Below are 23,041 nucleotides of genomic sequence, written 5' to 3' on the forward strand. Positions count from 1 at the left end.
GTATCCATATATATATATTTGCGTATATATATATTTGTTGTTGTTTTCCTGTGAGGCTGAAGGGAAAAGAATGTCTGGTGCCTAAAGGAAACATAAAGGTAAGTTCTGTGTTTAGTTTAAGAAGCTGTTTTTGTCACATGCAGCCAAAAATCTGTTGAAGGGTACTGCTCTAACATAGGAAGACCTTTAAAGATAGAAATGTTTGCCAAATAAAATACATTGTCCAGCTGAAAATTCATTTTTTGTCCACAACACTTGGAGCTAGAAAACTGAGAAGATTTACACGCGTTGTGGTTAGAAACAATTTCCCATAGAAACAGATACAGAAAGAAAAAGCACTTTACTTATTACCTGCTTCCTGCATGGTGTATTTTTTTGTTTGTGTTTCAGAATAAGTCTTGTGTGTGTAGCAATGATGTGACTGTCTTTTCTCAGGTCAATCTAGAATTGTAAGCTTCAGTGCATCCTAAATCATCTACAGACCAGCCAGACGGGAGCAGGGGAAGGCTTTTACTTCTTCCTTCTTTTTTTTTTTTTTTTCCCCTTGCCAGTAATTAAATCCTGTTGGCTACTGACAACCCAGCTCTTGAGACATGTAGGCAAACAGCAAGGAAAGTTTTGTTTCCAAAAATTGGAAAAAAAAAATTCAGATGTTGAGAGTAACTTGTGTATGGTTCTGATGTCTTCTGTGCTGTTACTGGGCACTGGTTTTACCCGCAGTAAGGTATCTTGCACTGATCACTGTTGTTCAGGTGTGTAGCACTGGGATTTGGCTGCGTTTAATGCAGTTTCATTTCCTGGCACAAGAATTGCTTAATCGGTATGTGATGGAGAGCATCAAGAATTTCTGATGTGGGGACTAGTGTGGTTTTTTATTTATTTGGGATGGGGGTTTTTTTTGTTTGTTTTTAATTAGAATGAGATTTTCTCATAAATAATGAAATTAATGTCTTTTGCATCCAAAATAAGCTCCATATGGTCAGGGAGAAAGGGACCAGGAAAAGATGAGGAAGGCATGGCAGCTGAAGCAGATGTGGAGACAAAACGGACTGACTGGCAGCAGAGGAGCTAGGTGAGAATAGACCAAGTCTTATTATCCAGGGTGGGATCACGCTGTCATTAAATTCACCATTCTGCCTTTGGAATTGGTGGTGATATTTTTGAGGATGATGGAAAAACTCATGGTATATGCAGCTTGCAGGCAGTTCCACACGAAGTGCTTAGTTCATTCAGGCACTGGCATATTCTTCAAGGAAGTTGGGACGCTGAGAAGAAAAAGTGGCAGGCATAATTCTTTGGCTTTCTTAGTTATGTAGAGCTGGAATGGAAGAGCCTTGTTCCTGTGTCTGAAGAGATGGTAAGAGCCTTAGTGTCGATGCTGAGTGCCCACTGCCATCTTTCTCTAATGGACTGGGAAGCCACTAATGCAGAGTTTTGAAGCCTGTGTTACTGTTCTGCAGGTAACCCTGGGGTGCTTGTGCTGCAGGCTGCACTAACCCAAATTCAGCCTTTGTGAGAACTGCCCTGTGTCACAGTACAGCAGCAGTGCAGAGGGTCACAGACCAGATCTCAGCTTTGTTGGCTTCCGGAGAATGACTTTTACTGTGTTACTGTTATGTGGGAAACTCACTCTGAATTTCTTTGGCCTCTGCTGACCCTTAGGAAGAGTCAGTCTTAGAGCACATATATAAGGAACACAAATGCTCCCTTTTTATTTTTTGCTGTGCTACCCACAAGCCTTCTGTATAGCAAGGATATGAGCTATTTACCATGGCTTCAAGTTCCATGCCTGCAGTGGCTCAGATGCAGCTTCACAGCACAAGTATGGATGCCAAGGCACTTTCCTGTATATTAGCTCCAAATTATTTTCTGTTCTATGAGTGGATTTATCCCTAAGAAAATGTTATGCGTGGATAAGAACAAAATACTTGGCAGGCCTGGCTGGAAGGCAATCCAGGGGTGTGAGAGCATCTCCGTAGGCATGCCCAGCGTTCATCCCGTGCTGTTGGAAGTTACACTAGCTGCTGTCTTAGCGCTAGAGGGTGCCCTAGGACAGGGAAAAAATAAAAAAGGCAGGATCTGTCTTTAAATTTCTGAAAGGCATTGCTATTTTTGCTGTATTACATTGCTGGTTTTGACCTCAGGTACTTCCAAGGGCCTTCCACAGTTCTACTAACCCGTATGTCCTTTTTGTTCATAGATAGTCTGAGTCCAAGCGGTGGGATGAAGAGAGAATCCTCATAATAAGTTTAGAGTATTCTGTCACTCATTCATGCTCATAGCAAAAACAAACAACCCCCCACCAATGATACTAATAATACAGTTAGCAAAAAACACCCAGAAAGGTACATGATCACTCTGTTATTAATAAGACAACTCTAGCATGAAAACAGTTAGACTCTATGTTTTCTTTTCATATTAAGTCTGTTTGTCTCCTTTTTTTTTCCCCTTATAAAAAACCTACTGGGAGTTTCTCATTATCTTAACATTCAATACATTTTAACAGGAGGAAAAAAATATCTTTTGACAGCCTTGTGCTAAGAGGCTCAAACAGTGCTTTTACCTTTATCATTGTAAATCCTGATGAATTCCACCTGCTTCACTGCAGTAGCATGGCGTTTGTGTCAGTGTAACACAAGTTAGTTTAATTAAAGAAAATCTTAATTAAGGGCAAAAACACATGTGAGAATGAGGAAAGAAATACATAGCTTTTAATCTCGAAAAAATCTGGTGTAACAGTCTCTGTTACCTAAAGTAGTCAGGAGCTGAGATCAGGCACTGTAGTCATCTTGCAGAAATGCACATGAAATAGGACAGCGAGATGTAACTGAGGCTGTGAACTGAGTGCAGAATCAGAAAAACAATCTTCTACCACGGGGAGAGGGAAAATCACACTTCTGCCTGCATTGAGGAGTTATCTATGCAACTAAATGATTGTATATATATCTTAGTACAAAAGCATTCAATTATATAATCCCAGTGGGAGGAATACTTCACAATGTCTAAGCACATTGTCATATTAAAGGAAACTGCCTGTCTAAAACTAAGTCAACAAATGTGTTAAAAAATAGTTTTTGCTGCGAGATCAGTCACTGATATCCCCCTTCCACTTTTTTCTCACCCTATTTTTTCTCTCCCTTCCTTTTCAAAGACCCAGTAAATTAAAGTATAAATGGAATATAAATCAATATACATGGTAGAAGGATATGGGAGACAGACTGGAATGGGATTAATTTTATTTTAGTTAGTAATATTATTCTGGCCTCAGTGGAAAGGTTGAGAGTCAGCATTTTAGACATAGTGCTTCCCGTGTGAATACTTAATTGTTATTTTTAATAATGTGTAATTACAGTTAGCTTAAGAACCTGTCTATGTATTCACTTTCTTTTCTTTTTACTTGTTGAAGGATTTTGCCAGATATGGAGGGCTTTTCACAAGAAACGATTTTCAACTGAGTTTTATTTGCAAATAGGCATTGCATGAGTCATTATCTAATGTTGAGCTGAGCACATATTGTTCAATAATAATTAGAAAGGATGATATATGAACAGCAAAGCTTCATTTTTCACAAGAGAATCAGAGAACACTTCTAATGTAAGTCACACCGGAGATATCATTTCCTTAAGTTACCCACCCAAATGCTTGAACAGAGTTACTTTCTCTTCTAAATGTGTGCTTCTATATAAAATGTTATTCCTTTGGTAGTGTTGCAGTGATCATTTTCCCTTAAGAGCTGGAACTAGATGTATTCTCAAAGAATAGTTAATTTGTTAATTGAACCAACATGTAAAAGCACCATGCTACAGAAATGTCGAAAAGCATTAGTTTGAATATGAAAATTTGTTGCTTAGGGATGTATAGACTGTACATTAGATTTCCATCAGATTAGAGTGAGTGAGAAAAATATTAAGGCTTAGAAATTCGTAGTGGAAGTTACTGAGCTTGCAACATCAATTTGCAATGCTCAAGTAGTCAATGCAAGTTCAAACAAATAAGAGTGCTGCTATGACTCCCGCAATAGACAGCACTGCTGGAAACACTTCGATACTCAACAAGTAGGTGGGCTTTCCTGGAGCCAGAACAAAGCCTGTGATGTGTTGTCTCATAGGAAGTAGTGATGCTACAAGATGATATTTCACTTTGGCTTTCATGAACATAATAACAGCTCGGAATTACACATTGAAATATTGCTGCAAAAATAAGTTGAAGAACTTTTTATTGGTAACATGGATGCCATTGCCTTTGCATTGCCTTTTGCTTGAAAGACCACAACCTCTGGTCATTTAAATCCCTGGATGTCTACCCCTGCCTCCCCCATGGCTTCAGATATGTCCCTGTTCAGCTGGGCTGACAGGTGCTTGGCCTGTCTGAGCCTTGCAGCTCTCCCTCTGCAGGACATGGGCCGACTCGGGCTGAGCTCCATGGACATGTGTATTGGCAGCTGTTAAGAGGCAGACACGAGGTCCTTTAACAACTGCACATAATTCACATGACTGCTCTGGAAGAGTTACTGTCTAAATTAATGAGTTCACTTTCAGACAACTGAAAATTGAACTAAAATGTGAGATGAATGGTATGTTCTTATGTGCGTTCCTGTAATACCCTGCATTTACCCCTTTAAACAGAGAACTTTGTACAGAGACAATGAGAATCAAAAATACGTACAGCACTATTAAAGCACCCCATTTGTACATGTGGTAATGCATCAGTAAAAACAACTCAGATACAAAGACAGCACAGTGCATCAACTGTCGTGTTATCTGGAACTCTGAAGACAAATGGAAAAGTAGCTATAAAGAATATGAAAATATTCTTGAAATATTTTATGAAATATGAAATGTTACTTCCAAAGAGTCTGCTGGGGAAAATGAAGAGAGGAGGAGGAGAATCTTTCTTCTACAATGTGTGTGTGATTCAACAATGTACTTAAATATAATTAAGGTTGATTTCAGTGAAGGTAGCAAAGGTCATCATCAGCTCCTGTTTGTCCATCGGCATACTTTGTAAACTCAAAAGCTTTGCAGAGGTATTTCTATAAGTAAAATTTCCAGATGCTTTAGAATGAACAGACTTAGCTCCCTTAGTACTTGAAAACTCAGAAGATTACAGTTACCTGCTGGAAAATGCCAAAGCCTAAGCAAAAATGGAAACATATGTGCTGATTAAAAAAAAATCAGGCCCAGTGAAATGTGTGGGAACATGAGTGTCTGTGAAGGGGACAGAGTGGGGTAGGGTGTGTAAATAAAAATGGCAATGTAACCTGAGGTTTTGATAACAAATCAATCTGAGTAAACAGGAACAAACTGTGATTTTGAAATTGTTCTGCATTAATGTGGGAGTAGTACTAAATTTCTCCCTGCAATTTTCACGGCTACAGCATATAGATTAGCTTTGGAGAGCAAGCAGCATCATCAACGTAAATTCCAAAAGTGAAATAGTAAAGGGAAGTCCTACTTAGCAATGCCTGTCTTTGTGTGATCCCTGGAACAGTGCTTTTATTGGGAATATCCTTCTCTTGGGCAGCTTTCTCCCCCATTCTCAGTGGTAGGTGCTGTTCCTGCAAGGAAATCCTGGCGGCTTTCCAAACTGCATGGGCAGAACTGGTGACGGTTACCCAACATGACAGTCTAGAAGCTGGCTAATTCTTAGCATGCTCTAAAGCTGAGCTTTGTCGATATTCACTTTTCAGACCTATTTCATAACGCCATTGATTCATTGGTTACGTGATGAGAGTCAAAAGAACTGAACTGTGCATCAGAGCTTTTCCACCAGCTGATGCATTTTTGGTAATTTTTCTCATCCTCTTTCGTCTTCCATGAGATGAAAAGTACTGGTCAAAAAAGAAAAAGGAACACCACTACTCAATTTGAGGCTGCCACGTCTTGTATATCGTAAATAGTTTATCATTGTATCTTCTAACAAAATTTAGTTGCAGTGGTGTTTTGTTTCGTTTTGTTTTTTTCATATTGAGTGAATAGAAATTCAACTGTGAAGCACTCCAGCAGTTAAACAAGAGCAAGACAGGAAGCCACCTGAGTTTTGTCACGGTGGGTAACGCAGAACTTCCCCTGAGTAAAATTTTGGAGAAGACCAGCAAGTGCCCACTCCTGTAAGTTGAGCGTGATGAGTTTTTTGGGGAGCCCCTGGCTCTGAGCGCTGAGATGGGATGCTTCAGTATAGCAGTCATAAGTTTTTTTTCCTAACCAAGACTTTCTTCAGTTCCGCCATGTTCCCTTTCCCCCATTTGAAATTTCCTGTGTCTTGTAAACATTTAACAATATGTTACTACCATCCATTATGTTCCTCCTTATTCTCTTTTAGATGAAAGAGACCTGTCTGGTTTCTGGAATTCCTCAGTCCCTATGACTGAATTTGAGAGATAATGCCAATGGAATTAGCACGTTGCCATTGTTGAATGGTCTCCTGTGGCTATATAAACATCGAGGTAACACATTTCCAAAGCAGAAGATTTTACTGCTGTGATACCGTTGTTTCAAGAATATATCTTAATGCCTAGATATCAATGTAGGTTTGATATTTTATGTGATATTTGATGTTTTTATATATATGTGTATATATTTACACAGCAAAAAGAGTAGATTTTGCTGCTTCTACTTTGTTTTTGCTGAATTTTGGTTTCCTTGCTGAAGAATATCTATTACATTGGCTTGACATGGATTTGATTTATCCACGAGAATGGAAATGTTCTGAGGTTTATTTAAGCTGACACCTTATTGGCAAATATATTTAAATGACAGCTCTGTTAAGAGACTAAATCAATTTCTGACATAGATCACCCGAAAAAGCTGGAACGGACCGGGCTCCAGGAAACCAGGGATCCTCCAGCCTGGGGTTTTGCTGGAGAACAGTCATCTCCCACACCAGCTTCCTCCATTAGCAGAACTTCCATCTGCGCACAGAAATAGACTGAGGCTTAGATGCCTTTGGTATGTTGCTGGATAAAACCTTGGTAAGATGACACTTTGTTTTAACTTTGAGGTTTGCAAACAAATGAGGAGAGCAAGTTAGTCAGATGACTGTGGTAATCCCACTGCAGGCTCATTGTAACCTCACCTAATGCAAGTGAGCAATAGCTAAACATGAAGGTTGCACAGAAAGTGTTTTTTTTTTCCTTCTGCCATGAAATTACTGATAATGGCTGCTCTGTAGAAGCGATGGTCAGTCAGTACATACAGGTAACATTAATGATTTGCTTTATTACCAGTTTCCTGATCCCTGCTTCAAATGGAATAAGAACCTGTATTTCTGCAGCTATATTTTCATTTGTCTTCAGGTAAGGACAATATTCAGTTAGTACATGTTAAACCAGAACCTTTAATCTAACATGTTCCCTCCCGAATACCCTTTATTATGTGAGTTTTGCTTCTCTGCAGTCACCTTTAATCAGTGAGTCAACAGGTTTGCCACTTTTTGGCGCAGGGTATGGTCTGTTTCTGGATAGTTCGTGGGTAGCAAGGGGTAGAAAAGAAAGTCGTGATGGAAACGGGGAGGAGCTGCCCATAGCAGGAGTTAGTCAGTATGTGGAGAATGACTCTGTGAATCATGAATACTGTGCATGAGTTGGATCTACTAAGTGGATATGTCGTTAGTGTAGACTGAAGTGCTTTTTCTCCCTTGAGGGCTGTTAGAAGCTCTCTAAAAGCAGAGAGGAGAGCAGCTAGTAAAGTCGGTGCTTCAGAATTGCAGTGAAAGTGCTTTCATCCATGGATCAATCTTTTGTCAGCCCTAACACAACGGCTGATGGCTTTAGTGCATCTCCACTGTCACCAAAAGGCGCTTCTTGGGAATTGAAGCCCCGAGGCTCAATAACATGTCACCTGTCCCATCACTCCAGCCTTATTCTACAAGTGGGGAAAAGGGCCGCTCTGCCAAGCTCAGCAGCATTTAGATTGCAGGCATGCCTCTCTTGGGAGTAGTGTCTGGTCGTTAGTGAAATATGATGTGTGGAAATACAGGGTTTTATTTCTATAAGTGCTTGGCTAGGTAACCTGATGGCAGGACCCCTGAGCCCAGCAATGGTAGAAGCACAGAATGGAAGATATCAATGGTAGAAGCACACACATGCTTTCTTTTCTCCAGTGTCTTGCCTTTTATTTTTCCCCTTCTTTCTTTCTGCCCTCGCTTTCCTATACATTTCTCCCCCATTTATCCACTTTCTCTGTCTTTTTTTTTTCTGGTTTTTTTTTTTGTTTGTTTTGTTTTTTTTTAAAGAACAGGAGTTAAGGAGCCCTTCTTTTCTAGGGGTCTCCAGGAAACATGTCCACACATGGCTCACAGCACCAGTGCCAAACAGGCACCAGCCTTGAGACAGCTGCAGCTTTGGCCAACAGCAAGGACCAGTTTTAATGCCAGGTAGGATAAAGTGGTCCATCATCTGAGTCACCTAATATGCTCGAGGTTTTGTCACCTCAGACTGTAGTAATCTAGTTTTATATATACTGTGAGACCTAAATATGTAGCAGGAAACTCTGTGGGGAAAATTCAGTGTTATTACCATAGTTTATTTCCAGTTAATGGACATGAGGTCTCTGTCTTCAATATTCTGAATAAAAAAACAGGCCTAAGACAAAGACAACCCTTCTCAGTGTTGCTGAGGTTCAAACTTGAGCAAGAAAGGATTTTATTTTTGCATTTTGCTTGATTTGCGCTGACTGTCTTCTGAATGATCAGTGTTTCACCTCTGGGGTCCTCTTAAATAACTTGGGCAGCTTTGAAATATGTCAGAGTAAGATGTGAACAAATTATGTCAGCGGAGAGACAAAGCTAAGGTCCCAGAGAGAAATGAAGATGAAGGGAGTGGGTGAAGAGGAAGGCTTTGAGTGTTGTGTCAGCTGTCCAGCATGTTCTATTGCCAGCTGCACTATTTTTTTTTTCTTTTTTTTGCAGTAGGTAAGTTCTAGTATCAACCTGTTGGTGACTACTCTCAGTTCTACTCTCTCCCCCCATACAGACGTAATTTCCCTCCTTGCAACTGCCTGGACCCTCACTCTGCCTCCCTGCTGCTGATGAACATTGTACTTTTGAGCAATACCCGTTACAAGTCAGAAGCTGTTGGGAAAGCTGATCCCCGTTTCCGCAGCATTCTTTGCAGATTCTCCAGATTCTCTGTGGTTACAATGCGCTGGGAAGCAGCCTGATACACTGATGTACCCTTCATGTGCCAGCAGAGCATACGTCCTTCATGGGCCCAGAACTCATCTAATTTTACTGGGAACAATATGCTTTATAAAAAAGTCATAGGAATAAGAGAGAAACAGGTATCTCTGAGCCTTCTTTTCTGCTCTTATCAAGACAGAATTGTTCACTGCAATAACACTGATTTGTGCAGAAATCATTTACAAGCCTAATACAGTAAGAGCTTTGCCAGTCGTTCTGTGATCGTGCTGCCCTTGCAGAGCTGATGTTTTTTCCCAGATACTCTAATTGCATCTCTCATTTTTATCCCTAATGATGATGATTGTATCTCCTTGTAGCATATTAATCCCTTTGTCATCTCAGTGTTTACACCCTGCAGACGTTCATTTCTGGAGCCACCAGTCAATGTGCTATACTTAACTTAACTTAAGCTTCAGCTTTTATCTCATGTTCGGTCCGTCCAGTCCCATTCCAGCTCAGCAGTGGCTGCAATAGTGAAGTGATAAGAATTAAATGGAGTTTTACAAGTTTGTTTTGCAGCAGACAATCAGAAAGAAGCCTTGCCAATTCCCTGCTCAACTCTATGCTGTTTTCATATATGCATCCTGTGGTTATATTTGGCTTTGTTTGTTTCATTGATGGAAACAAAAGCTTTGCATTTTCTGCAGAAAACCACATAAACTATATAATGTAACCTCCTTAGTATTACCACATTTTATTAGATGGAGATGGCTGAGCATTATGGTGTTCCTGAAATGATCTTTGTGGCCGTGACAGCACATTTCCAAGGTCATCTTTTCATCTCCTTTTCAATCCATCTGTCTTCGACTTAGCATGAGACAAAGGAACATCTCTCAATGTAGAATGTGCATAAGCAGGAGGAGAAGGATAGGCTGAAGTTTGGGCTCTAGAACCATTGAGTTTGCCTGTGTTCTTTAATATAATTGATCGTTTTTCCTACTTTAGACATAGTAAAAAAAAATTACCTAAAATCCTGCAGTGGAATTTTCCGTGGCTTTGTTCCAGGGAAGCCTTTGAAACCTCAGACCATTGCAGTAGCTGACTTTAACAGCAACAGCTGCATAGGGAGAAGCACCGGAGCATCCAATCTAGCCTTCTGCTTATCACATACCTCTGGATTGCCTTCAGACATCCTGGGAGCCCTGTAGCTTCAGTTAGAGTAAGGCATTGAAATCAACAGGAGATTAAACTTGTGCATTACTGACAAAGCTCAGGAAAATATGAGGTCACATTAATGTGTATCTCCTTTTGTAATGGTATAGACTGGAATTAGGAGAGGTAGCAGACAATAGGGCAGGCAGAATCCCATTCTGTCAACGCGCTTGGCACTGATTTTCGTCCTCTCTCTCTGCACAGCATATAGGAACAAGGTGTTGTGTCACCCTGCCATACACTGGCACACTGATGAAAAAATGCTGAGTACACATGGTAACTTCACAGCTGTTTCTAGGATGTGCCATCATCCATCCCTTTTTATGAAATATGGAGACTCCTTCTGAAAGTAAGACTAAAATATATACCATACGCTGTAATCGTGTCTTTAAAAGGAAGCTCTGCTTTTATTCCATGTTGAAGCATAGTGACAGAAACAAGAAAGCTGGTGAGGTTCATAAGGGTAAATTTAATTGTTTATTACCCCAGAAGCCAGTGTATTTGTTTAAAATGCTGGATTTTATATAGAAGTCGCCTTTTGTCTAGGAGTGTCTGGGCAATAACGTTCCCTGATTTCAGCTGCTGATTTTGTACTTTGTCAACAACAGTTCCTGTGTGCTGCTTTGTGCTGTCCATTTCTGGTCCGAAAACATTAGCATGATGCTGCCCTGATGCTCTCTCTTCCCCTATCATCTGTTCATTGTCTTTTGTTTCCATTTTTTACCTTTCCTTTTCATCTTTCACTTCTCTAACTCTACTGATCCAACGGTTTGGTTTTTTTTCAGTTTGTCCTTGTATTTTATGTGTTGCTGTCCCAGGTTACCCAACTGAAGATGGGCAACGATGCATTTGTAAAAAAGCTTCCAGGAAAGTAGGCATGGCTGTAAGGATCTACCAGTAAGTAGGTTTTTAACTACAGGTTCCAGTTATATCAAAGATCTGGGCTTCTTCTGCTTCTCACTTCAGTGGAAACCACCCACCCTTTTACTTTCCCAGCAGCAGTTTCATCAGTGGTGGCAGGAATACTGTTAGAGACAGTACATGCAGGCAGTCAAGAGTGTTTTAAGACCACTCTTGAGAAGGAGTCTGGAAGGCAGATAATAATCGTGATAGAAATGACTCCAGCAGCAGCTCCCTGTAGAAGCTTAAGATTGTAACCACAGTATTAGGGGGTGGCAAAACCAGTAGGACTGTGATTGATAATCATTTAATCTGTGCTCAGGAGGAAGGCTCGCTTTTAAGTATGACTTCCTTTCCTCCTGCACACTCCCCAGCACTCTTTGAAGAACTTAGATATTTCTATGGAATTTACATTATGTTGTTGGTATCTACATTTGGTTGACAGGCACAGATTGGCTTGTGAATTGCCAGTCATTGAAAGAAAGTTTTCCTATCACAAAAGCAAAGACTGTGATTGTAAGAATGGAACCAGTTATGTTGGTTATAGGTGCATTAGTGACTGCCAAGCTAGAGGGGAAAATAATTCTAAGTCGTTTATTCCTCAGCAGATTAAATCCAGTATTTTCAGTGTAATACAGTTCTTAGACACCCTTATTGTCCTCACTCCACGTGGAACTTGTCTGTATAATGTTCATGTAGCTCAAAGCCATGGGTCATTCCTTGGTCTCTCAAGGAGTTGCAAACAATGTATTTAAATCACTCAAGTACCTGATGTTCTTAACAACTTAAAGGCATTTGTCCGCTATAGGAGGGCTAATTTTTAATTTTTTTTTTTAAACACATCTATCCAAAATGATGCTAGGCTTTTATATTCACAGCAGGGAGCACTGTGAGGTTTAAATATCCCTTTAATCACTAAGGATGTAATAAAAACAAGAAGAGTTCTTTGAGCTGCAGAGTGTTACCCAGGGAAAAATCTACTCTGGAGCTTACAAATGTGAGTTGAAGAGACAAACTGGGCAATAAAATCCACAACTACGGACCAAACCGGCTCAAAGTTGGTCTGTAGCTGCCCATCAGGAGCTGAGACTCGAGGGGGAAAGAGGCCATTCAGCACCTCTAGAGCCATAAGAGCCAGGTCATAAACATTTCACAATTTGCCGGGTAGGGGGAGGGAGCCGTGGGTCTGTGATCCTGCCTGAAGTTTGTACCACGGCCCATGGCTGCAGCAAAGAATGAGTATGAGGAATTTGTTAACACGAGAAGAATGAGGGAAAATCTAGGCAAATAGAGATTGCAGCAAAGGGGTGAAGTGAGGTGGGAGCTGTGCTTGATCATGTACATTAACATGCGTTTATGACAGCCTCGTCTCACTGCAGTTGAGGGATCCCTGAAATCTGACAGGTGCTGTTTTACTGTTACTGGTGATGCTGAAGGATTATGACCTGAATATTGTTACTGTGGACACCAGCATCATTTTGCTACCAAGTGATGAACAAGTTGGGTGAGAAAAAGTATGGCTTGGATTCTCTCCAAGGACTTTCTACTTCAAGTGCCTAGATATTTCCAGCTCTTTGTTACTGGCTTCAGACTTTCCTACAGATTATATATGTCCCATCATAATCCTCTATATCAGCTTTCAAAAACTTGCAGGAAGCTTTCGGCCTTTCAGGATGTACTCTACAGGTTGGTTAGACATCCAGTGGGCTCAGCTCCCTTCTTCCTGTGAGATGTAGGCAGAGAGTAATATGTAACTGTGGCTATATAACTTTTTATAATTCTTTCCTAAAGAAATGATAAAAATATAAAAGGAAACAAATGCTTACTGCATTTTACCTTAGTAAAAGGAAACATGATGTGTTGTAAAATGCTTTGACTCCAAATCTGCTAAATATGTCTTAATTGTTCCGTTCTCTCGTGCTTTCTGGTAATGTTCATCGTCTTTCTCAGCATTCTTCAGAGTCACTGATGCTGCAGGAGCTGAGCACTGCTCCGCTCTGCAGAGCTCACAGCAGTCTCTCTTTGAAGATGGTCCCTTTGATTGGGAGTTACACTGTTTATTGACTTCATGTTTTGATTAGAACCTTGCTGTGATAAACAGTATATGGAAACTTTCTTAGGAAACTGATGGAACAAATCTGTGTTGGCAAAACAAAACAGCTTGCAAAATGCCTTGCATTAATCGAGTCTGGCTTTTTATCTGTTAATGTATTGACTCTGTCAACACTTGCACGCCAACAGAAAGAATCCTTTGCAGAAACCAAAGTGTATCTGCAACCTCAGAAATCCGAAAGCCTGGCTTTGGCCTGCTGCTTTTCCTGCAGAAGCAGCTTTTTGTCAGGTTGCCGAAGCTCTGTCAGCTGGGCCTCCGTTCCGCGCAGTCCATTCTGCTCAGGAATTTTTTCTCACCTCGATTCATGGCTAAATTGAACTGCCAGCAGTTTGTAAGCTCTGCATAACGCTTCTCTTCTTTTTCCTGTTTGCACGTGTGTATCCATAGAAAAATACTGATGCACAGTGTTCGCCCGGAGCTGCTCGCTGCCTGTTTCCGAGGCCTACCCTCCATGCCTCCTTGCAGGACCTCAGGTGTGTGGGGACAGAGCCTTTCTCTGAGCAGGAGGGGGCCCACAGCACCGTCAGCGTTGTGCCGGGTGGCCCTTTGCTGCACTGCAGAGCTGTCCTTGCTGCCCCTGGGCTGTGAAGTCCTCACAGAATGTACTTTTGTGGATTTGAGCGGGACAGGGTGCTGAGCTGTGTCTGGGAAGCACAATGGGCCGACAGGAAAGCAGTGCACCTAACATCAGGAGTCTGTGAAAACTTGAAAGAGCTCCAGACAGAAATACTTTGCATTTGACTCTGGACTGCAGCCTTTGAGGCCAAACTCAGCCTTCTGTGTTAAGTGCCTGTTAAGCATTTCCCTTCTTGTCTCAATGCTAACTAACTGCTGGGTGCATATTCCAGGAGGGCTGGGGAGGGCGGATGTGATAAAGAGGAGACAGAGGAGCATCTTTTTAGTTCAGAAGCCACAGCTTTGTGGCCAGATACCTCAATCCACAAACCCGCAAGAGGAAAAGCCTGTGTTAAACATCTAATGTTCTACTTTTCATTTGCACGGGCCACTTTCACATGTTCCCTTCTAAAAGAGATCCCCATCCCTGCTCAGGGACATGGGCAAGCGGCCCACCCTGCAGCACGCTGTGTCCAGAGGCCCCGTTGTGAGTTCACATTGAGCTGCTACCAACAGGCCCTCTCCAACCAACTGTTTTGTTTTACCAAATGTGATTCTGCTTTCTGAGGGCGCAGGGAAGATTTGGGGGTAATACAGTGTGGGGCTCAGCATGGGGCTTTCGGCCTTACAAAGGCCAGCCTGCTGTGGGGCTTCTTGCTGGGGTCCTGGGGTAGGAATGGCTGAACACAAACACAATGTAACACACCTGAAGACACCAGGCAACTTTTACCTGGAAAAAGCCATTCAAACCATCTGCCACCGTGAGAAGATATTGTACTGCAGAAGCTGAAGTTGGTCACTAACGAGGATAGGCAGATGCACACTCTTAGGCAGGCACGGCCTAGGAGTAATATTTCCATCAGGTTTTTTTACTCTGGAAAAACACTGCTTTTCCCCACAGCCCTCCCTGTGTGTAGCCAGACCATTTGCTTTGTCCAGGTTAAATCTGTATTTCGGGGACAGACTGGTGGGCTTGAAAGCCAGCTGGAGAGTTTGAAGCTGCTTCATGTTTTTTAAGTATGGAAATGGGTAGCTGTCTATTTATTTGATTCTGAGTCCTGTTAATGACACGCTTTCTACATTTTCAGAATTCGTCCTCTGCAGATGGCAGTGTCCTTCATAAAGAGCTGCCAAGATGCCCTGATGCTGTGGCCTACATACACCAGGTGAGAATCTGCTGAGTTGCATTTAAATGGCAGTAAGGCTATCCTCATGCTTCAGAGGGGAGTAGCTCTTAAATGTAGTTGGCACTTCCCTGCGTTGCTTTTTCTGGCTTGTACAAACTCAGGCAGACAACACTGCTTCACTTAGAATCATAGAATGTCCCAGGCTGGAAGTGGCCCATAAGGATCAGTGAGTCCAACTGACTGCCTGACAGTGACTTCTGTCTTCTATCTTCTGATCAAGCCTTGCGCTTGATCTTGTTCTTAGGGCAGAATAGTGTCCTAGAAATTCTGCCTGGATGGAGGTGGTGCAGCCACTTGCAGACTCAGATCCTGATAACCAAAGCCTCCCACCAGCTGGCACACATTATCTGTTCTTCTGCGGCTTGAGAGCCCTCATCACCAGCCAGGGATGGCTAAGTGATCATCCCATCTCAAAGGGCTCACAGTTCAGAAGGGAGAAATGGGGGAAGGAGTGCTAAGGGTTAAAGCTTCACATGCAGGAGAACTGCCAGAAAACATTTGCCTTACTACAAAACACAGAGGGGAATGTTTCTTTCTAATCACCTCGTCAAAGAGATGCAAAGCAAAAGCTCTTGGCTTCTGCTTTTGTCATCACTCATCCCCTCCCTCTGCGCTGCCCTAGCTCATCCTCTTCAGCATAGCAGGAGAACCCGCTGTTAGAGCTAGGCATAGCAGGATTTTTACCTGCTGCTTGTAATGAGCTTTGAACAGAGCTGTGTACATCTCTGACTTACACATCGCATGTCCACTCTCTCTCCCTTCCCTTTCCTCCCCCAGTCCTCCAATTTGCCAATGAATTGTTAGGCACCGTTCACCTCTGACTGCCCAGCAAACAGCCCAAGGCATTCCATGGACAGACAGACAGGAGAGTAATGTGCTAAATTCCCCTTGGGCTAGTGATGAATTTCACGGAGATTACTCCTGTTAGCCATGCTTTCCAGGAATAATAACAAATTCACTTTTTTTTCACTTTTAAAACCTCTCCAGTGCAACTAGAAGGGCTGGGAGATAGCTAGTTCTTAACTAGTCATGGGTAATTAATGGCTCCACCTTCCCCATCAATCAGCTGGGGAAAGCCAAAAGGATTTGAGTGCTTGTAGCAAATGTGTGTTCTCCAGACATGTTGATAGGCAGTGTGCAAATGAAGTGGCAGCAGGAGACCATCTGATGCCTTTTCATGGAAGAAACAGTAAGTCATGATACATCCCACGCTCCTGTCAGGTGAAGTCTGAAAATCCCAGTGCTGCTGCTGCTGCTGCTGTGCAGTTTCTGACTGTGTGGGATGTTGATCCATCTCACCAGTATCTTGAATCCGACCCAATTTTTGTTCCATTTTCCCTTTTCAGATTCTGATTACAGTCATTGTTGCTGCTTTCTGCAGTTAAAATACTAGCATTGCGAAAGCAGGACATGGGAAGCAGATTGGATGCTGGCTTCCCTTCTGGAGCAGAGCAGAAAAGCATTTCTGCATCCTGTTCCATTTGTGTCTGGTAGTGACTCTGCAAGCACAAGCAGAGGAGATTTGACCCTAACACCATTCACAGCTGATCTTTTTCCTTCCGATTTGCCTTTTGACACATGTAATAAATCGTCTTCAGTTGAGCCATGAGTTGATGTTACCCCACTACGTGACAGCCTCCTCCTCAGTGGTACTGAGACCTTAGGTTTGGATGTCCTCGATTCAGCTGAAGAGGAGCCTGTATTCGTCTGCATTGCCCAGTATTTTAGAAGGGAAGTCAGGAAGGCCTTTGTAGGATGTAGCCCCACAAAGTTGCCAGGAGCCAATGGACCGACTCCAGCTATAAAACACTCCTCAGGACTTACCAACTCTCCAGCCCCTTTCTTGTAAATGTTCTTTCTTGCCACGATAAACAGTGGCCTTTCTTGTACTCCCTGCACAGTACTGTGATGCCTGAAGTTCAAAGTAATGATGAAAAAGAGCCGTAATGAAATTCCTTTGTCCTTGTTTCATGTTGCTGCATTCCCTGCTCCAAAAGGCACTACTTTTCCTGTGGAAAAGCTATAGGTATTTTTCTACAGGAACTGACTGTAAGCAAATTCAGAATGCTTTGCGTGTCAGACTGAAAATCAGACGTCCCAATAATGTCACTGCCTGAATAAAAAGTGTTTATTTTATTGGGAGCAAAAGTAGACCATGAATCAGCTGCAGCCCTACAGCGGTGCTCTTTGAGATGAAGCAAAGAACTCCTAAATTTGCTGTGCAGGATCCAGCACTGGCCCACTGAGACTGATATCCTGCTTTCGACCTCCTCTTTTTGAACATATTTGACCTATAAATGTTAGTATAGCCGTTTCTGTACGTGAATGCATGGAACTCCCTTGTCACCGAGGTGTAGTGGCTGGTTTGTGACCTGAAGCATGAGGCTTGATTGCTGTCTCTTAGCACTTGTAAGCACTTGTAAGTACAAAAGCTAATGGTCACACTTGCAGAATAAACTAATTAAGGGAAAACACTGCAGTGCTTCGGTTTGTGCACAGCCTTTCATTCAGTAAGAGCAGGCCTAAATAAAACCAGTGCCTGATCCAGGCTTCAGATTTTTAGGTCACTTGCACCAGTCCTGGAAGGTGCCAGCTGAAGGAGGTTGGTGCCAGTAAAATGATGTGCTAGGATAACTGCGTCATTAAAGCCATGCATCTTTCATTGGTGAGGCTCTGCTGAGAAGATGCGGTGTGCAGAGCAGCCTCACCTGTGAGCTCGAGGGCATCTGATGCAGCAGTGAGGGTCACGCCAGTAAAAAATGGTAAAATAGGAAAATTAACTGTAGTTAAAGGCTGTGAATGCTGAGATTGGCTAGGTAGGTAGGCTTACCCAATGCGTTTCTGTTAGTGGAGATGGCATCTTTTGGTGAATGCCTACGTTACTGCGGTGTCTCAGTTTTGCGTGGTCTCAAACCTCAGGTTTTCCACGAACTGTTAATTGCGTGGGAAGGAAACAGCTTCCTGATCCTTACACCTTTCCTGATGAGACAGTAAAGTGATTCTGTGCTCTGGAGATGAGAATTGGACCAAATCCTCAGAATAGCCAGATAGAATTCTTTCCTTGCTGGTTAAGGGGTTTTTATTTACTTATTTATTTGTAGGTAAGTCTTCCCGTAGTGTTTTTGGTCTATTTGTTTAGAAGTGCGTTAGCAGTAAATCAAGGTGCATTTCCCCTGTAGGGTTTCCTGTATGTCAAAGCCATGTTAATTCTCTTTGATTTTCTTCCCTTAGCCCCAGCCATTGCTGCAGATCCTTCCTCTCTTTGTCCCTTTGGACATCAAAGGATTGCAAGGGGACAGCCCTGGCGAGAAGCTCCTCCCTGCTCATTAGCCTCCATAAAACAGGAACTCACCTTGGCTAGCTGTGCTTGGAGTCCCATCCGCATCTCAGTCACTCTTGACACTGGATCTCAGATGGAAAGGCTTTTGCTTGCTTCAGGACATCAAACCTGCTTCTGAACAGTTGGACTATTTTGGCTCCCTGATTGACAACTCTGGTGGCTCACTCGGCTGTGTGACTTCCTGGACTCCACATTACATGGAAAAATGCAAGTTTTACCAGGTAGGTGCGGGACTCCCTCCTATTCTATATTGTGCAGAAAGGTCCTAGAGTTATGCCAGAAGTGCACAACAGTTTTAGAGAGAGAGGAAGTGCTCCTAGGAATGCCAGCGCTTGTAATTGTGTGACTAGAGATAATTATTATTATTATTATTGGAGTTTTGAGTGTTCTCTGTGAGCCTTGGAAGATGTTTTGCAAGGGTAGTAGGTGTCTGCTTACAGCTGTGCCCAAAACTCCCTTATCTGTATCACCTTGTACAATATAATCCTATATAAGGATAGAGGGGTTATCTGTATGCTGTCTGTGAGGTAGTGTAAGTTCCTTTGGGCTGAAGACCACAGAAGGTTTGGAAATATTCCTTATATTGCTAAGATATTGTTCAGATGCAAACTATCTGTTTTGTCTGCCCCGTCTTTTTTCTGCCCTTTGAAAGTGAAAACCCCAAGGAGACATGGACTACAATTTCAGCCATCTTTTTATGCCCAAAGACAGTATTTTTTGTGTCCATAGGATATTATTTATGTTCTTCTTCATCAGTCCTTCTCATAACATGCTATTAACCTCTTCTCTGTGGGACATGGTCAGACTGGGCACAATGACAGATATGCACTGGGAAACTAAGGAGCAGACCAGCGGCACCCCATTTGTAGCTGAAACCCAGATTTAGTCCTGTATTTGCCTATGCATTGCAAGGATAAGACTGCTTATGTAGTTCAAGTATGCAGTTCACCTACACTGAGAAGTGGCTGGGTATTCTCAGCTTCTTTTCTCTGCTGCTGTAGTGTTGTTTCATAGACAAAATACACGTACAGTTACTCAGATAACTTCCACCTTCACCATGGCTTGGGGTTTTTTATCAAGCCATCCATAGGGTGCTGATTGATACTGCCACATCAAGAGAATTTTGACTTACAAAGGATAAGTTCAGTACCTCATTGTGTTAAAGATTCCAGCTGTTTCAGAAGTTACCTCTTGTTCTTATGGGGTCGTTTTTGGTGTTTGACCCTACGCAGCAGAAATAGGACTGAGAGGTGAAGCCACAGCGCTAGTGGAAACACGGTCCTTCCTTTAGACCCCAAAATCTTTGTGTTCTGGGAAATGAGGTGTCCTCCACAGTGTGGAGGTGTTTCTGGAGTTTGTAAGGTCAGAGAACAGAGGTTTCTTTGGCGGTTGGCAAGGTGAATATATCAGATAGTTTTGTGTATATTTGTGCATTCCTCCCCTGAGGATTCTAGATAGCTGTTCACATCGGGCTTCTTCGCCGAGACAAATTCAGCATCACCCAATTCACTCTCATTTCCCTTTCTCTCCTTTCCAACTCCAAAATTGGAGAAAGATATACACAGCCTATTCTAGACTTAAACCAAAGCACAAACTTCTCTTATTTGTATCAGGACTTTAAAGTCAAGCATGGAATTGAGTGAAGATCTCTTAATTTTCAGTGCTGGCCTTCATCGTAGCAGCTGTCTTCCCATACAGCCTCACAAAGTGTATGTTTTAAAATGCGCCACGTGCGGTGCTACCACAAGAACGGTAATAGCACTGATTAGTCTTAAAGTAACTTAGAACTACAATTCTTGGAAGAAGCTTAAAGCTCTTTCAAACCAGCCTTAAAATAAAAAGTAAACTGCATAGAAGAGGAACCACCAGAAGCACGGACTTAAAGAACGCAGTCCAGTGTTCGGACACCCCTCTGCAAGCCTTCTTTGTGCCGTAGTTCAGCATCTTTGTGGAGGAGGTCTGGGCATGGCTCTGAGGTTAGCTGAATGGGCTCCACCTGGGAGTGAGTTTGAAGCACCTTGCAAGCCAGCCCTTGGCTCTGCCACGCAAATCTGAAGTCGATCCTGCAAATGGATCCGTCACTGCAGACTGCCATTGAAGCTGATTGACCTGACTCTGGTGGCAGCTGTGTGCCTCTATTAGCAAGCTCATACCTTTGTTTGCAAACTGTTAATATCCTGTTTCTGGGCCTCAGACGGGCACACAAAACCTGCGACAAGAAGGACGTTAACAACATTTTAAAGTCTTTGCTGCAATGTTGATTGTGTGCCTGGCTCTTTGTCCCCATCACTCATGCAGGTTCATTGCAGACTCCGTTTTGTTGAAACCAGATTATAACCTCTGCCTTTGATTTTTAATTCAGTATAGGACTCCTTTTGCTTTAATTCCTTTTAATTCCTTTGGAAGTCTCTCAGGGAGGACCCCTGAGATCTGCCTTGTTGTAGTCTCATTTAATGGCGCTGGAATTTGCTTACAAAAATGTTAATTGTAAAATTCATTTGGGAGAAGGAGTGAGCATCTGTCGAGCTAATCAAAATCTGTTTGCATGTATTTGTGACTGGATGACTCCTGTGGGAAATCAGCCCGATTTTATTGTAACTCCTTTTGATACATGTGCTGCGCTGAGCTACCCAATGCATCGTCTCGTGGCACTTTCATGTCTTTGCAAGAGGAGATGAGGGAAGCTTTCGTACGAAGATGTTAACAGGCTAATCTGAGCGAGCAGACTAGGTGTCACTTCTTAGCCAGTTCATTAATGTCGGATCAAAGCAGAAAAAAGGGTAAAGGGTATGTTTTTTTTTTTTTTTTAAATGCCTGAAGACCTTTACAGATGGACGGAATTGTGTTTAAATGTTTCTTAATTCCTGATATAGGAGGCTCACGTCAGGTTGCTTTTGTGGACATATGTCACTTTCATATTCATATTCAGCTCTGTCTGCTCCCTTTCTTGTCTCCTCTTACATGTCAGCCTCCTGTCTGGCCCTTCATAGTCCTCTGCAGTGATTTTTCACCTCTGCTGCCAACCAACTATCTGTTGTTTTCTCCCTTTGCGCGCTGCTGCACTTAAAATATTTCCAATCCTTTCAGCTTTCATTTTATTCTTTTGGTGAGGTGTTTTGTATAACCCTGTGTAACAGGAGTAAAAGCGGATTGTGGCTACCTACCTGTCTGACTTGTAGAATAAAAGAACTAGGCTGGGTTTGTACAACACACAAATCTTTACAAAAGATAAGAAACTTACCAGCTAAAGCCAAGCCTGCTGAATAAGCCTTTATGCCTTCTGAGCCTTCTAAGTAACAAAAATAGCCTTGGAAAGAAGATAATGGATTTTCCTTAAGAGAATAATCGTGGTGCAGATTCTTGGCAGCACCTGGGACCTTCCTGGGTGAGATCACAACATTCAGCTACCTGAGCTAAACCAGTGCTGTACACTGCAGTGATTTGGGGCTGAGAAGTCCTGGGGCCAGGCGGGAGCATATGGCCAGAGCCCATCTGTTACAGCAACGTGTGGAATTTGGTAGCTTTGGGTACTGGAACTGGGAAGGCTGACTTGGGTGCTGTTTCCCAGGGCCCTGTCTGAGCAGGAGCAGCTGTTCCGTGCCGGTGCGCTCGGGCCCACCTGAAGTTCCTGTTTTCTCTCTCCCTGGTAGACATTAAAGCGCCATGTGACGCACTTGCTTCCCCCAGCCTGGAGCCCTACCCGCAGAGCTCCATCACGGTCACCCTGGAGGACATGGGTCTCTGGATGAAGTTTCATCAGATAGGGACGGAGATGATCATCACCAAATCCGGCAGGTGAGGGGACCAGGACGTCTGCCCACACCGCACCCTTCCAATCCGTTTGCAGAACTCTGAGCGCTTTTGTTTCGCGTGGTGACCCTCAAACTTGTAGCCAGTTGTGCACATCTCCCTGCCTCTGGCACAAGAGTTGCATTTTCAGGCTGCCCTTGTGATCCAAACTGCAAAGTGCAAAAGGTCACCGTGAGGCTGATGTGCTGAGAAATCTCCTCTGCTCTTATCTCGGTACTTAGCACTGATGTTCTTCCTGTTGCTGTGAGGTTGCTCTGGGAAGTGCCCTGGGCTTCCTCTGCCTCGGTCACAGGCTGCAGCATACGAGCAGTCAGTACCTAGTGTTGATTCTGCATTTGCAGATGAAAACACGGCGTATAATGATAAGCAGGCTCCTCTAAATCTGAGTCATGCATTGTGGAGCTTGCGGTGAAAGAATATGAAGTAGTAATGTATTATGTCAAAGCTGCTGGGAGCTAAAGTAATCCCTTTGGTAGGGAGGGAGGTGTTGAGGCTTTTTTGCAGAGTCAGAAGATGAAAGTGGCGGTAGGGAGTGCTGGAATGGAAAGCAAGATGTGCTCCCAGGTGAGCGCAACCCATGCTAGAAGATGCTTTAATCTATGCTCCATATACTCTGTGGTGGCTGCATGAAGCTAGCAGCTGCATACAAATTCCACATTTTTTCTTGAAGTTTTCCACTGCTGCATTGCAGGAATCGAAGGCACAAGAGCAATAACAGTGTCAGGCCATTAGAGACTGCTGCCTCTT

At 42.8% G+C, this 23,041-nt stretch overlaps 1 protein-coding gene across 5 annotated transcripts in view; it reads left to right on the plus strand.

Annotated features, from left to right (window-relative positions):
- The window catches only part of LOC110406258 (T-box-containing protein TBX6L), a 38,813-nt gene continuing 16,339 nt past the window's right edge, over positions 568–23,041 (plus strand). For 2 of the 5 annotated variants that reach the window (XM_021412492.1, XM_021412496.1), the window contains exons 1-9: positions 568–6,445; positions 6,793–7,294; positions 8,263–8,373; positions 8,972–9,278; positions 10,534–11,226; positions 13,730–13,815; positions 15,046–15,123; positions 18,376–18,705; positions 22,135–22,279. In XM_021412492.1, the coding sequence (XP_021268167.1) occupies positions 18,690–18,705; positions 22,135–22,279 (161 nt within the window). In that variant the 5' untranslated portion in view covers positions 568–6,445; positions 6,793–7,294; positions 8,263–8,373; ... (3 more) ...; positions 15,046–15,123; positions 18,376–18,689. Of the gene's footprint in view, positions 6,446–6,792; positions 7,295–8,262; positions 8,374–8,971; positions 9,279–10,533; positions 13,816–15,045; positions 15,124–18,375; positions 18,706–22,134; positions 22,280–23,041 lie in introns of all 5 variants that reach the window. The other 3 variants (XM_021412494.1, XM_021412493.1, XM_021412495.1) reach the window with 3 other exon arrangements.

The sequence above is a fragment of the Numida meleagris genome, chromosome 14 (genome assembly GCF_002078875.1).
Source record: "Numida meleagris isolate 19003 breed g44 Domestic line chromosome 14, NumMel1.0, whole genome shotgun sequence".
Classification (NCBI taxonomy): Eukaryota; Metazoa; Chordata; class Aves; order Galliformes; family Numididae; genus Numida; species Numida meleagris.